At 42.9% G+C, this 15,458-nt stretch overlaps 1 protein-coding gene across 18 annotated transcripts in view; it reads left to right on the forward strand.

Annotated features, from left to right (window-relative positions):
- The window catches only part of PRR5 (proline rich 5), a 93,681-nt gene that overhangs the window by 62,188 nt on the left and 16,035 nt on the right, over positions 1 to 15,458 (forward strand). For all 18 annotated transcript variants that reach the window (XM_072876156.1, XM_072876166.1, XM_072876085.1 and 15 more), the window contains one exon: positions 2,202 to 2,342. In XM_072876156.1, coding sequence (XP_072732257.1) covers positions 2,202 to 2,342 — 141 coding nt within the window. The remainder of the gene's footprint in view (positions 1 to 2,201; positions 2,343 to 15,458) is intronic.

Here is a 15,458-nt window from a genome sequence, read left to right on the forward strand (position 1 = left end):
AGAATCTTGAAAAACTGGAAAAAGCAACTTTACCGGTTCATCAACAGATTGATGCAATCCTTAACTCTCTCTCCTTGGGCCAGCCTCTCAGTGCTGCTGTTCTGTATAGTCATGTCATGCAAAGAAGTTACTTATGCAAACAGCGGTTTGAAGTGCTTGGGTGAAAAAGATGAAGGGGAACTTTGAAAACAGGAGTGGAGTGCAGGGAGGATGGTTAGTCCTTCTGTCAACTCACACTAAAAGTCAAAACAGGTTACGAATGATAAACTGAAGTATGCACACATTGAAATAAGTGGAGCTGTGTTGGCTTAAATACATACATTTCCTTCTTTGCAATCTGAATACATCTCTGAAGTATCTCCACTTTTGAAAAGGACTTGTATTTCTGAGGTCAAATTCTATGCTACTATAAATGAACCGCAGTATCAGTGATGTTAGACCAGTTTATATGAGCACAGATTTTGACTCCAGTAATTTTAAATCCACAATAGGTACTTGAGCTGTTTTGGATGAGGCTTACTCTTCTAACTTAGTGATGGCCACAGAGTGTTGTTTATCATTTAAGTCTCAAGGAAATCTGTACCAGATAGGTGACCTTCTGGAGTTGCTCTTAGATGCCTACAGATTTTAGTGGGAGTTTGGTGCCTAAAGGTATCTGGGGAAACTTTGGAAACTTTCTCCCATTTTTCCAAGTGGACTTCTTGCCTAAAATGATTGTCCAAATGTTATTGATATTACTGTTTGCATTTGCAGTTAATTACAGGCATGAAATCTGAATTCAGTGGAAAAGCTGCAACTTTACACAGAATTCGATTCTGAAAGAGAAGAGCTCTAAAAACATACAGGGCTACTTTACCCATTGATTTGCATCTTAGCAGTAGAAACTTTAAAACAATAGACACAATATTATTAAAAACCTATTAGAACACGATGGGAGATTTTTCTAAGTGCCACATAATTTAAATCCAAGGCATTTGGGAACCTAGAGATACAGGTAGGCTCTCAACCTTTTTTTTCATGCTGACTTGACTAAATTAGAACTCACTCAGATGTTTTTGAAAATTGCACCAAATACCCCTTCTCACTGTTGTGTTCCTGAGGCCTTTGAAAATAATTTAGCAACACAAGTGTCCTCACTTTTCAGGTGGAAATAATTGCTTGAATTTTCAAAGGAGCCTGGAGGGGGTAAGAAGCCCAAGTCCCATGTAATTTAATATAGATCTAGGTGGCTTCTAGGTGCCCGATGTTCTAAAGATGCTTCTAAAAGCCCAGATGGTGCTTATGTGCTCTTGTAAATTCTATTCATTACCAACTGAAGCAGATTTGGCCTTCTTTAGTTCAGTACAAATAATTAACAAAGTGAAAAGGAATAGGTGGGGTGGGGTCAGGCTTTTTTATTCCAAACTAAGGTAAGTCAATACCAGCTGAATATCAGCCCTTCCCAGAGAGTTAATATTTGGCTAGCAGCGCCCAGAACTGCAGGCAAGAATATATATGTACAGCCATATATACCCAAGGAGAAAGCCCTGGTGCTGTCAATGGGAACAGTTTTATAACTCCTCATCAGGTATAAGGCAAGTGGTGTTAATCTTTGCAGGCAAAACTAGCATTGTATTCTTCAGATGAGATTTTTTTTTCAATGAGAAGTGGTGCTTGAACTGCAAAAAGATGTCTTTGAAAATGCAATATGAAACTTTGGCTCTGCTTCTACCTTATAGTGAAGTCTCCTAAACTGTAGAGAAAAGGAGGATCCATAGGTGGGCTGAATCAGGATTCCCACCATAATTTGAAGATGGTATCCAGCCAGTACTCAAAATCTTGAGAAATAATGGAAATTCAACCGTTTTTAACCCTGCTTTTTTTTCTTTTTTTTTTAAACATGTGATACATTTCATTACTGTTAAAATACAAAATATTCATAGATATTCTGTGTTCAAGTACGATCCGCCACACCCCACCCCAACCCCTCATCATCTTCATACACAGACTCAGTCATTGTCTGTAGTGTTCATTACTGCCAAATCAATTCACTGTGCAGATTTGTAGGCTCCTCTGTGTCCTTTGCTGCGTTTCCTCTGCCTTTCGTTCAGGTTTACCGTTCTTGTAATCCCTCAGAAGTGGAGGAAGGAATTTTGATGGAGGATTTTGAAAATCATTTTCACACTGCTCATAATCCATCTTGTTTTGTTTCTGTTTCTAAGGGGAAAGAGCCCTCAGTTCGGCAGCTGGCTCTTCTGCACTTTAGGAATATAATTACCCTCAACATTAAATTGGAAGATGCATTATCACGTTCCAGAGCCAGAGTTCCACCTTCTATTATTCAGATGCTGTTAATACTCCAGGTAAATTGGTTACTTTTCTCAGACTGTTTTCTTTATCTGTCATTCTGTACTGTATTGCTGAAGTCTTCTTAAGCAGTCTCTGATTTTGCTCATTCATTGAAAACTTCTTACCCAAAATGCCAGAGCATCTGTGCAATTAAATGTGGTCCTAATATCTAAAAGTAGAAACTGTAGAGGTTCAGATTTCATGCCTTAAGATCCAGAGGGTCTGAGAGTAAGGATTCATTTTGAAACTGTGGGCCTTGAAATACGAAGTTTTGCAAGCAGACCAGCGTATGTGGTAATAACCTGACTTCATGAAATGCTGCATGTTGCTGCATTAGCAGTTCTGGAGATGAAGCTTCACATCTGGAGTAGGCAACAAAGTGAATATGTAATTTATAGTTGAGTCATGGTCATATTTGGTCACTGGAACCAAATTTTATCAAAGCTGTTGATACAAAAACATAAGACCAGATAGATACTGCTATTTGCTTTCAGTGTTAGATTTTTTTTTTTTTGAGTAGTGGTGAGGAGAAACAAAAAGAGGAATTCCAGGCAAAAAGCAAGTTTAAGATTTTTTTTTTGCTTAATTAAAGAAAAGCATGAGCTTGTGTTGAGAAGGGGGATGAGGCAGAAGGGAGGGAGAGAGCCAGGAGTGGATTCTCAGGAGGTGAGGAAGTTGAGGTTTTCCTGCCTGATGATTTTTTTTTAATAAACAAATAGATTTACAGTAAATGAAAGGATACAGCCTCTCACAATTGAAATTATTTTTACTCTTCATCACCGTATGAATTAATCTGTGTCTGAAGTTGTTTTAAAAAGCAGAATAATCTAAAGGCCAGTAATGAAAATGGAGCAAGGAGTAAGATTCTCTCCACTGGGTCAAGAAATGGTATTTCAACCCTGCTATTGCAGTGTACATTTGTCGGAGTGTATAATGGTGTGTTTAACCTAGTTTTCTCAGAAAAAGATACTTATGAGATAGGACTGCCTGCTTGCCCCTTGTCTCCCTTCTCCCTAACCTCCAGCTTACCAAATGCTTCTTGAAACTGCTGTCTGATTGTGACACAATGACAGCGATACCGGAGATATTAAGATTCCTAGGAGTTTCATGGAAATTAGTATCTGGAGAGAGGAGAGGAGCCTCAGGGAAAACTGGAGCATGAGCTTAACTGCATAATGAGACTTCAAAGAATTCACGTAATTGAACTGTGAACCCAGTCTCTCCACAGAGACTCCACATGAGAAAGTACCATCACGAAAACCTTAATCACAGGAAGGTTGTGTGTCAGGCCTCATCCCTTCTTAGATGCAAGGTAAACTGTCCATTCTAAACCAGGCTTCATCAGTGTTGTTGCTAACAGATCTGCTAGCTTTTTTGTGGTTTCCTCTTTAGAGAGTCTTTGTTGGCTATGGGCAAGATCCGCTTCAAATGAATTCAGTGGTGAGCTGGGAACTGAATAACATCCTGATTTAGAAAGTTCATAGGAGGTGATGTGGAGTCATTTGCCAGGATTAGTGCTACAAGAAACAGTTTCTTTGCAAATCTGCTTTCTTCAACAACCAGAGGTGTTAACAAGGTGGATGCCTGTTGAAGGTAAAAGGCCAAATCCATTCTCATTCCAAAGCTGTTGATGGAAATCAGTAACAAAGTGAGAGGGAGTTTGCCCCGGGCATTTATTTCTGCATATGTTACCTATGGTTGTGTGGTGGGGATGGTGAAAGTCTTTTCTCGGCAATAGCTCTGCCAAACTTGTGGTTTAAAATCTAATGGAAATTACAGGAAGTCAGAAGAGGATCTGTGAATGAGCTATTTACGTGCTTAGAAGTGTTAGTCAATAATTAGATTTCAGAGCAAAGGCTTTTTCCCAAACTCAAATGTCACATTAAACACAAAGCAAATTTTATACATTTATGGCATAATAATGGAATTTCCTTGACTTAGGTTAACTCAACATGTGAATAGGGCTGGAAGAGAGATAACAATTCACCTGTCCAAAGAGCACATGCTGGGCTTGTGTGAGTGGATTTTCCAGGCTGAGAGATGATGTCTTGGTGTGGACATTGTCTAATCCCTATTTCTGTCTACTGTGGATATTTATTTTATAACAAACTTGGTGACCGTGGAGTGGACTCCCATGGCTAGAGGATGAGCCTAGTGATGTTGACCCTGGACCAAGTGTTGAACCTGGCACTAAGTTTCCCCGTTTCTGTCCTTGACAGCCTTGTGCAGCTGTGTTAAGTAATTGAGGAGTAGGTCATGTTCTTCAAGACAGCAGCTGTAATGTCAGCTGAAGGTCACAGGTTGACAAAGGCCCATGCTGACATGCACCAGTCTGTCCTGTTAGACTGGATTAAAGCAACAGAGATTTGGTAACTAATGCAGCGTGCATCTGGTATTGCTCATGTTATAGCTTGTCATGGTGTAGGGGAAGAGCTTTGTCAGTTTGTCAGGAGAAGATGCTTTCCTTATGGAGGGGAAGGGAAGTTTTTTAAAGAGGAAATGGAAGCAGCAGCAATCCTTAGACTTTATTCAGGAGGTAGGTGCTGATTCGGCAAAGCACACGTTTTACCTGAGCATGGGTTGGCTTCATTGGCTTCAGCATGTGAACGATTTCATTGACCTCTGTGAAGTTACTGACCTACTGCAAGTTGCACATATTCCTTGCTCAGCTGGCCACGCTCTGGAAAGGAGAATAAACCAGCCCCTGCCAAAGACCTCCTGAATAAAAGGGCCCAAAATTAAGTTGAGGCCCTTACTTCATTGTTTCAGTGGTTGATTTTCCTTCTTTGCATCAAATCTTTCATCCTGTCCATAGTAAACTATTTGCTGGAAGTATGCCTACCAGCCATGCATTTAATACCCTAGTATGTGATACAGCACCCACAGCAGTCCTCTGGCATACAGTGACATGATAGAGGATAGACATTGGGGCAGAAGGGATCACCAACCTGACACATACCTCACAATTTGCCCAGAGAGCCAGATACGTCCATTTCTTTGCATCTAAGACAGCAAAGATTAAAAAAAAAAGGGGGGAGGGGGAGAGCAGGCAGGAAAATCTCATACCTTCTCTATTGCAGTCCCTCTTTGAAGGAAAGAAGAACCTCCATTTCTGGGATAAAGCTGTTACAAGTATTGTAATAGCAGATTGTATATCTGAAGCTTTGTTGTAAGATACCCCTCATTTCAAGGATCAGAAATTATTCCTCGGGTTAATTATTAGACTTGGGTTCTCCAATCTAGTAGAGCCACTTCTGCATCTCACCAGTGCTATAACCTGGACTAATTACAAACCAGTAATCTATCGGGAAAGAAGCAGTCCCCCAGAACTGGGGGAAGGAGTGATATTCCCATGCTGTTGAAGCCAGTGGGAGCTTTACCACGATGTGGAAGAAGGGCTTTATACCACTCAAACTTTCTGTTGCCAGCATAGCTTGATGCAGTTACAAAGCACAAACTGAAACGTTAATCCGTTGTGGCCACTTATAGGCAACATAAGCTAAAGTGCCTCTAGGATGCTCCTGTTTAACTTAGAGCCTTCAAGAGCAGAGTCATGACTGAGGGAAGTAAAACAATAACTAAAACTGCTTTTGAGCACAGAGAGATGCACAGGAGCTCATGTAACTACACTGAGTTGTCAGGCTCGCCTCGATGACCTTTGTCTTTGGGTGGAATTAGGAAGCTGGAGGGAGAGGGATAAACAGAAGGAGACAGAAAAGAATTTTCTCCCTTATGCTCTGTGAATCAAAGAGAGCAAAACTACCACCAGAGGATAAACAATCTGACTTATTTCCCAAAACATGTTGCCAAAGAAGACTTTTGCCACTGAAACTGGAACATCTTATCTCCAGGTATCTCTTCTGAGGTCTGAGAAAGTTGGAAGAGAATAATTAAAGTGTGTTTATCTGCATCTTCCAGTTAACATCAGGATTATTTGAGTTCACAGAATCTCTCTGGGTGACCTGAGGTGTTTAAAAACCCTAGAAAAGCACAGTACAGTATCTCTCATGCTGAGGGATGAGGCCTCACTAAACATAAGCTCTGAAGAGAAAAATAAAACCTGTGGTTTCCTTTTTGGCTTCTCTGAGCTTCATTTGAACTCCCTTGCTCATTGTCTTTCTCTGTACAGGAAGACAAAATAAATACATAAAACTGCCCAGTGGGACCTATTTGTTATCTCTGGAAAGTTCCTAAATGTAGGTTCAGCTCCTTGTGCTTTAAAGGGGTGGAAAAGCACATTGCAAGAGCTGAAAGCAAGTGCAGAGTGCTGTTTTTCAGTCTCAGCAGCCACACAGCAAACCAAAGACAATGTAGTGGTTAAAAACAAAATACCCTTTGCTATCGGAAAGCTGCAGGGTCCTGCCTGTGGAACAACAGATTTGCTGTAACACTGCAATGTTTGTCAACTGGGGTCAATTCTTTATGGCCATAGGATTTCAAATTTGGTGGTTGCTTTTGAGAGGTTGTCTTACTATGTCTCTTAGACCTGAAGCATACGTTGAACAAAGTGGTGTGGGTGTGAGGTTTCAACATGCTTTTACTTTCTCTACCATTTTCTGAATTCCTGGTTTATAAGACACAAAAAATAGAAACCCATAAATAAATGTATTGTAGACCCTATTTAAATATAAATCAACATATCAAAAACCTGTGCTTTCCCTGGGTTGTGCATTAATGTGTTTTCTTCCTTCTTGGTGAAAGGGTGGCTTGTCTGTGTCATTTGCATCAGCCCCATAGGCACATAAGGAGTCAGGTAAATCTTACAGCTGGGACATTGCCTGACACAGAGGGAAGAGTCCTCCATTGCTTTGTATTGACACAGGTGAAACTGAGAATCTGGCCCTCAAGATTTACACCTCAGAGTATTTTGCAGAAGCAATGCTCACTTGTAAGCAATATCCTCTGTCTTATTCTGTCTTATTTATTGTCTCTATCAGCAAGTGCAGTTTGCAGCAATTAAATTGACGCAGGTTTGTTATCCTGGAATGAATTTGTATTGCCATGATTTTTAACGAGGCATAGCATTCATTTGTTGTAGGAAAAAGATCCTTTTGAAAGAAAATCTTGACCTTTTTGCTAGTGAGGAGTACTTGTCATATTTGATTTTGAATTTGTCCATATAGTTTTTATTATTGTGCTAGTTTTCTGGTGCTGGGAATCTTTTCTGCATGGAAGCAGCAAAACTGCTAGAATTATTTAATCTACATCTTGGGGTATTGCTTCAAGCAGGCTGGGATGTGCTGTGTCAATGAGTATGAGACAAGAAGCTGGGAACTGACTGGAGAGTTCAAAAAAGTGGCAGCAGCAGTAGCCTGAGTGCAACACAGGGGAACCAGAAAGATCTAAATGTACATTACAGCAGTGCTGACACTTCGGTTGGCCAGTGGTGACAGGTGGGAGTGCTAAATACACTATTTGTACTAACCGAAGTACTGCCTTCGCTTGCTTGCATGTCCATCAAGAGCAATTCCCCTGCCATAGCTGGGGACCTTGGTGTAAGTGGTAAGGACGTGAGTCAGTGACAGTCGTTATCCATTTTCAGTTTACAAGCTGTAGGCTTAGTTAAGGAGGGAAACCACATCAGAGGCATTTTCCCTGTATAAATGTTTTTAGCTCTGGTTCCACGTGGCACTTACTTCACAGCTCACCACAAGTATGTTTTCTCTGGGGGCAGAGATAGGGGGAGCAAGCATGGTTGCTCTTAACCATTCTGCAAGCCTGACTGACGGGGCTTTTTCAATAGCAACTCCAATGCAGCCAGCATTTCTGCACCACAGACCTTGAAAGATCTGCACTCATGTGGACCCCCTTTGTAACTAAGGCCAATAGAAGTTTACAGCCATATGAAAATAAGAGGTTTTGTTTTGAAATTGAGTACTCTCCAAAACTAGCTCTCACATGTTTGACAACACTGCGTGTTGCCACCTCTGTAAACTTAAGCTGCGGAAAAACAGGAAAGCAACATAAAATGTTGTAGTAGTTTTGCTTTGTTATATATGAACCTGTCTCATGAACACCATGGCATAGTAATTCAAATGTGCATCTTGTCCCTCCTCTTAACAGAAAGACAGTGTTCAAGGGAACATGACCACAACCTTGTCCATACCAATTAAACACAATTGTTTCAGAAGGCAATTTGCATTGTGCAAACTCCCTTTGGGCGTGTGCTCATAGTGCATTTTAAGAGTACCTCGCATTAAGTAAAATGCCACTTCTGTGAAGGACACTAGTTCGTTAACCAAAGGTATGGCTTCAGATGGAGTTGGTCAAACACCGCAGCAGTTGTCTAGGCTGCCCTGAGTTATGTTGTTACCGTCCATCAGGTGCTCAGCAGTTACTGCCAGTTTGCTGTCTTGCACTGTGGTAGGTGAGAAGTGCTTACACGTCCTCCTTCAAATTACCCAACACTTGCCTTGGGGCTAGAGTGGGTGTGCATGGAGTTACGGTGTAGCTGCCACCTACAGCACCTTCGACTGCCTTAGCCCACAATAATTTACTTGTGCAACCTAAGTGTGAGTTGTTTCAGCTCAAGGCAGTTAGATACATGTTTGACCTCAACTAAACCAGGTTGTCCTATGAAAATATATGTCTGTCTCCTGGAGTTTGCCTGCATTAATGAAACTGGCCTATTAAAACCAGTACATTGGTAGGTATTGGTAGGCAAATCCCTTAATCCTTAAGGAAATAGAGTTAAATCAGTAAAATTGTTCTTATCTTGAATTAGAATGTCCCTGCAGACCCTATAATTTTATCAAGTAAGAGGGAGAAGGTTTTAACTAATTGCATTAGTTCATACAAATGTCTTTTGTGGACCCATTTGGGCCAGTAGACTAAAACTGGCATAAAAGATAGCACAGAAATTTTGACTACTGAAAAACTCTGAGCAGGAAACGTTCCCACGGTGCAAGAATCCTTTGAGGCAGGGTGCTTTAATACTGTAATTCATGGATTGTCTACAGGGGGAACATAAGAAAGTTAATCTAAGCTACCTTTTAAAGAAGATTAATTAAACCTCATTAAAACTCTGTATGGACACTCATTCTGAGAATTAAAGGGGTAGGAAGGGAGGCAAGTTAAATTAATGACACTTCAATTCTACATCAGAGGCCTAAGTACAATTTATCTAAACCACTTTCTGTTCTTAATTTAGTGAATATAATTTCATTTTCCTGAGTGTCCCCAGGTAGACAAAGCCACCAGGGAATTGCGGCTGTTGAATTGCCCAGGGCAGTACAGGGGGGGTCCCCAAGAGCTGGCAGTCACTTCTTGGCTCTTATGGCTGACCACAGACCTGAGGGCTGTCCCCAGTGCCACTGGCACCGTGGGTGGTATCAACCAGCTATGGCAGTGGTGGCACCCGGCACAAAAGGGGAGGACCGTTTGCTTTCCATGACTGAGTTGTGTCCATGCAGGTAGTAAGGTCAGCCAATGCTGTGGTCAGGGTTGCTGGTGCAGCACCTCCTGTTCTGTTCTGTTCTGCTGGGATTCATCTGGCCCTGCTCACAAGAAGAATGGCAAAAGTCATGTTTCCAACAGAAGGACTGTGTGGGGGTTCTTTTGTAGTGTTGCATACGTGGGTTTCCCTGTGGTTTTTGGAGACGAGTCAACACCGGTTTCCAGTCAGATCTGTCCTGAGCTGTAGCTGGGTGTGGAGTGGCTTGGAGGGCCTGCGCAGATACCACCGTCCCTTTGCCTTCTCACTCCCTAAAGCTTTCCAGCTGAGCACAGGGCTAGCAGGAGTAGCTTTCCACCAGCAGATTTCAGAGGCAGCCCATGTGTCCATTCTGCTCCTTGAGCCTTTCCTGCGGGAGACAACGGGGCTGCACAGTGCTCGCTGGATCTTGAACACTGGTGCTTGCTGGTAGCACAGCTTCTTCTCCCATCATCTTGCTGGCAGCTTCGTCACCTTTTACCTTCCCATATGTTGCCTTCCCCCGCCCTGACCCCATCTTATTTTCCCACAGGGTGGAAGGGAGGAAGGCAGAGAGGGATGTAGCTGGCAGCGTGTTAGTCACATGGAGGACAGCTGGAAGCTTGTCCTTGCAGGCAGCTCTTTCTCTGATCTCAGTTTCCCCCTCCTGTCTTCAATTACGCCCATAAACTGGGTTGAGACCCAGTAGCAGCTGGTTGCAGGGTGCCAGGACACACAATGGGGGGAGCTGCGTGCGCCATGGGCCCATTAGGTGGTCATGACTTATCTCATCTCTCGTCTCATCTCTCAGCGATGCCTGAACTGCTGGGTCCTCTTGGAGGCAGTGGTGACCTGAGCGAGTTACGAGGACCCAGGCTGCAGCAGCTAGTGGAAATGCAGATGCTGTGAAGCTCCATTTGCCGTGTAGGCAGTGGGAGCTGGAGCTGGCTGTGGTCTCTGGCAGGCAGCCAGCTGCCCGTCTGGTTTAGGGACAGACGGGGCACGGCCAGTGCTCTTTGCCCTAGAAAGGGGTGTCCCCCAGCAGCAGGCATGGAGCAGTTTGCCACACCGATGTGAATGGCAACTTTGTGGAAAAGTACCCTATAATTAGAGAGGAGCAAAATGAATAGTCTCCTGTAATAATTGTTCGGAAGCAACTCTGGCAGCTGTTTGCTCTCTGTCAGGAGTGATTTCTCCTGGGAGTTTGGTGCTTGCCTGTTTCTCCATCTATGCCATAGAATTTTGTTATTATGGGAAGACGTGTTTCCATTGAAGCCAACATGGCGATTAAAACAAATTATATAAAATGTCCTAGCCTCCACCTTGCCCCAGAAGGTGCACTGAGAATGGAAAGAATTGTGAAGGATATGGAAGCTCCTGCTCTGCATTGCCATCCGAGCCCCATCCCCAAGCCTCTCCTCTCCCAGCCTGTGGTTGCTAGTGCCAGAGCCAGCACGCCGTGGGGACAGCATGTACCAGGCTGGTGGCATGGGGACTTGTGCAGAGAGTAACTGCTTTGTGGTGTATTTCTTCCAAAAATAAAAAAGCTGTGCGTTACAATCTGCAAAAGATAGGGAAGTGATTGAACGAGTCTCTCAGAGGCATCCTTTATCCCATGGTGAGTGGACAGGGTTAATTGTCTTCTATCAGTAATTTCACAGTCTTACCCTTAGCTCTGCTGCAGCTGCAGAAGAAACAACTATGTGGCACGGTGATATGCGACACGTACTGTGAAATTTATTAACTTGCCACTACCCAATTACTACAGGCAATTAAAAGGTAAACTGTTAATCACGTGACAGAGCAGGATTCAGATTACTTTATTTGATTTAAACCGTTATCTGTTGGGAGCCTTCTCCTGTTCCCAGTGAGCTGCCGCATGGTTGCAGCAAAACTTCTGTGGTGCAAGGTGATGATGTGACACGTTGTGCCTAGGAGTCAGGCGTGTGGACAGTTGTGCCGAGTGTCCCCTGTACATTATGGCTTTGCTGCGAGCAAACTGGCTGGCCGTGGCAGTGTGGTTTTGCTGAGAAGCAACCATCCATCAGAAAGAGGGTGGGATCTGCAGTGGGGCTAGCCAGGAGCGTGGGGACGGGAGGGGACTGCTCCTGACTCTTGTGCTCTTCAAAATGGATCCAGAGGCCTCTGGTTTGAAGTCATTAGGCAGGGGATTGCACTTTAGTGCTCTCTGATGGGAAGGCAAAGCAAAAAGCCACCCTGCTGCATTCAAGCAGACGCTGGCAAGAGGAAGAGCCATCATTTAGCCTGGCTGAAATCTGTCAGAAAGGTATTTTGCAAAATACAGCTGTTGTACTCAGAGTGGCTCTCTCATAAAACCAATCAAATTTCTTCTCAAGCAGCTAAGAGCTGTCAGCTGCTTCTACTACCAGCTGCTGTATATCTGCAAGCCTCCTTTCTTGCTAGTGTGGGTAGACAAGAGCCTTCATGCACTGGGCACTGTATAAACTCAATGAAAATATGGTCTCTGCACTAAAGATCATGCAGCTTGATGCAAGAGACGGTAGATGTATCTGGACAGACAAATGGGGAACAGGAGGAAACAAGGAGACAAACATACTAGAAGTGATTTTATGACAAATAATACATCCATTGGCCTTAGTGGTCTAGATGTCCTCTAGAGACTAAGGGCAATGTGGTCCTTCTTGTCCTCTTGTTGTAGGTTGCCTGTTGGGCTCCAAGAAAAAAATACATCCTTCATTCCTCCTGTATCACTCATGAGCCTTTCTTGTGGTTTCCTTGTTTAGTTGAAGAGAACAAAATCTTGGAAGAAGCAATGAGGTATTTCCATTGTTTTTCAAAATGTCTGAATCATATGAGGACAGATGTTTAGGCAGTATGAAGCTAATGCAGCTCTGCTAAAACCCGTGTATAGTAGAGGAGGAAGCAGGCAGTAGTTTTGTCTGAAAAGTTCTAAACTAAGGTTACATATGTAGTAGCGTTGTTAACATTTAAAACGGAAGCAAGAAGGCTTGCTCCGTGGAGGTGGCTGTGTGATATTTTGCAAATTAAGTTAAAGCACCAGTCAGCTTTGGAAAAAAAGAAAAAAAAAGATGACTTTCGTTTCAGTAGTAGGGTCATATCTACAAGAGGTAGGTCAGGGCGCCTGTTGGTTTCAACCACACAGGTTTCCATTACACGTAGATCTACCACGGTTGTTGCAAGAATTGCTGAATGCTGCTGAATTTTGCCAGAGTGTGGAGTTGCCAGTGTGCATGTCCCTGACAGGTGATGGGGACGAAGGAGGGATCAGCTCTTTAGAGCTGTTCATACATCACATCCCTGCTCCATGTATTGTTTGCATTTGGGGAGTACACTGCTCAGTGCTCTCTGTCTGTAAACTCAGATTTTGCATCCTTTTTATCCTCTACACATTAGGTTGCTGAGAGAGGGTTTCCGCTCTAGATCCAGTCAGTTACTTTCCAAGTATTTTGAACTGGCAAAGACTTTTTTTTTGAAATTGTTCTGTAGGAATGTGTTGCTTTCAGCAGAGCTTTTGCTGCAAGCCAGGAGGGCTCCCTCAGGCCCAGGCTGCTGGGCCCCTGGGCTCCAAAACTAATGTGTTCTGGGATTGATGGAAGCTCGACCTCCTTGTGCAAGAGAATAACCACGAAGTGTTCGCGCAGGAGTGCACTGCTCAGTTCCCAGTTGTACCGGTGAGTTGCTCCCTGCCTGCACAAGCATCAGGCTGAGGGCAAGCAGCTCTCCTGAGTGGCTGGTTGCCTGAGCAGGCAGCTGCCCATGGGTGGTGACTGAACCAGGGTAGATAGGTGATCTGGAGATGATCTGCTGCTTTGTGACTCACAGGGATGAGTTGTTGGTGGTGAAAATTGTGTCACTACCAGAAAGAGCAAAAATTAAAAAAAATCAAGAAGGCATAGCTGGCAACATTTGCTCAGTCAATTCAAGTGTATTTCAGAAAAGAAGAAAATTCTTGGAGTAGATTCAGTCACCTGCAAAGGATGAAGCAGCGTGGAGGATACTGAGGGATGAATGTTCATTAATGATTTAAAAGGGGAGTATGGCTGTGAAAGGCAGTATCAGAAATCCTCACAAGTAGGTAACAGCAGTCAAGGTAATGTTTGCAGCTCTTCAAAAGCATTTCTTGGATGTCTCTTCAAAAGAGCTTGGATGCACTGAGGGAGGGCTCTGCCATCCTTTTTTCTGTTTGAGTACCCACCTGAAAATAAATGCAAGATGGATTTTCTTGTAATAAATGTTAAATGAGAGAACACTCAGAGCCAAGACAAGGTAAAAGATTTGAACGCTCAGAGTTAAAAGTCATCAATTCCCCAGCAAGGTTAGATGAGCTTAATCTGTATAGATCAGCAAGAACTTCAGGAGGGAGCCTAAAAAGAAATGAGAAGCTTTATTCTCTTGGACATTAAACATTACATCTGATTATTTGGTAACTCACAGGGTGATCTCTGCATGGGGCTGCACATGTGCTTCCGTGCATGTGTGTGTTTGCCCGTGAGTGTAATGTGGCAGTGCCAAAGCATTTGTAAATGCAGATAAACTAACTCCAGCTCAAATTTATTCCATAAACAGCTCTTCAGACACACTCACCTATGCATAGATTCATTTGGTGGGTTGTTTCAAAATCACGTTAGCTTAGACTGAGATGATTGCAGCTCTTGTTTGTGCCCAGGGGAGTCACTTAGCTAGGAATCAGACAACCTCTAGCCCTAAAACTGCGAAAGGCAGAAATACGTACCATTATTTTTATTAGAAAACAGGCTGTTCGGCTTCTGCAGGATCCTAAGCACTGTATTTAAAGCCTCAGAGTAACTTCCTTACTTCTAATCATTTCATATCTTTTACTTATCTTCAGTCTTCATCTTCTGCTTTGTCTTTTGCAGTCTCATAAAATGTTTAATAACAGTTTAAAGAAAAATAATACATTGGATTTCTGTGGGTCAGGGGAGGACTAGCCTGTTCTTAGTGTTTGATCCTTTCTGGAAAGAAAAATCCTATTGGTATCTTTCTGCAGCCAAGACATTTGAAAAATTCACCAGCCTAACACAAACCATGTCTAGGCGTTTTGTCTTCCCTATCTTTTATCTGTGTCTCAGTGCCACCAATGAAAGGAAGAGAGAGGCAGAGCATCTTCTCATGCTGACATTGACATAACTTGGCACTTGCTGGAGATTAAAGTGAATATGACAAGATCTTTATTTCTGAGGCAGTCACAGGGTTCTGAAGTGCTGACTTCTGTCAGTATGGCAACAGCAAGCCTCTCTGCCTCTCCCTCCTGTGAATGCTGTTGCTATGAGAGAAGCAAGAGGCAGAGATGAGACAAGACATGATTTAACCCTTCAAATATTCTAGGCTTCACCAGTATGCCAGTGGCTTAGAATAAAATGAAGAGATGAAAAAATAACATGAGGCAACACTACCGATGGCTCATAATGATACAACCATGAATTGTGCAGCTGCATCTGTCCAACACATGCAAAAAGGATACCAGTGCCTAGGAATGGACATGTAATGCATAGGGCATGGCCTCCTGTGGTTGTAAACCACTATAAAATTATTAACCTAACAGGGCTTATTCTGACTTAAAGCAATTGAGAATTTGATGTACAAGTCCTACTTTTCACATTTCTTATCACCATGAGAGCTACCTGTTTATGAACACACATAGCACAGTCTTAGAAGTTCACTGAAAATGAGTCCATTATGAATTCCTAGCCACCTC

Source organism: Ciconia boyciana, chromosome 1 (assembly GCF_034638445.1).
Source record: "Ciconia boyciana chromosome 1, ASM3463844v1, whole genome shotgun sequence".
Classification (NCBI taxonomy): domain Eukaryota; kingdom Metazoa; phylum Chordata; class Aves; order Ciconiiformes; family Ciconiidae; genus Ciconia; species Ciconia boyciana.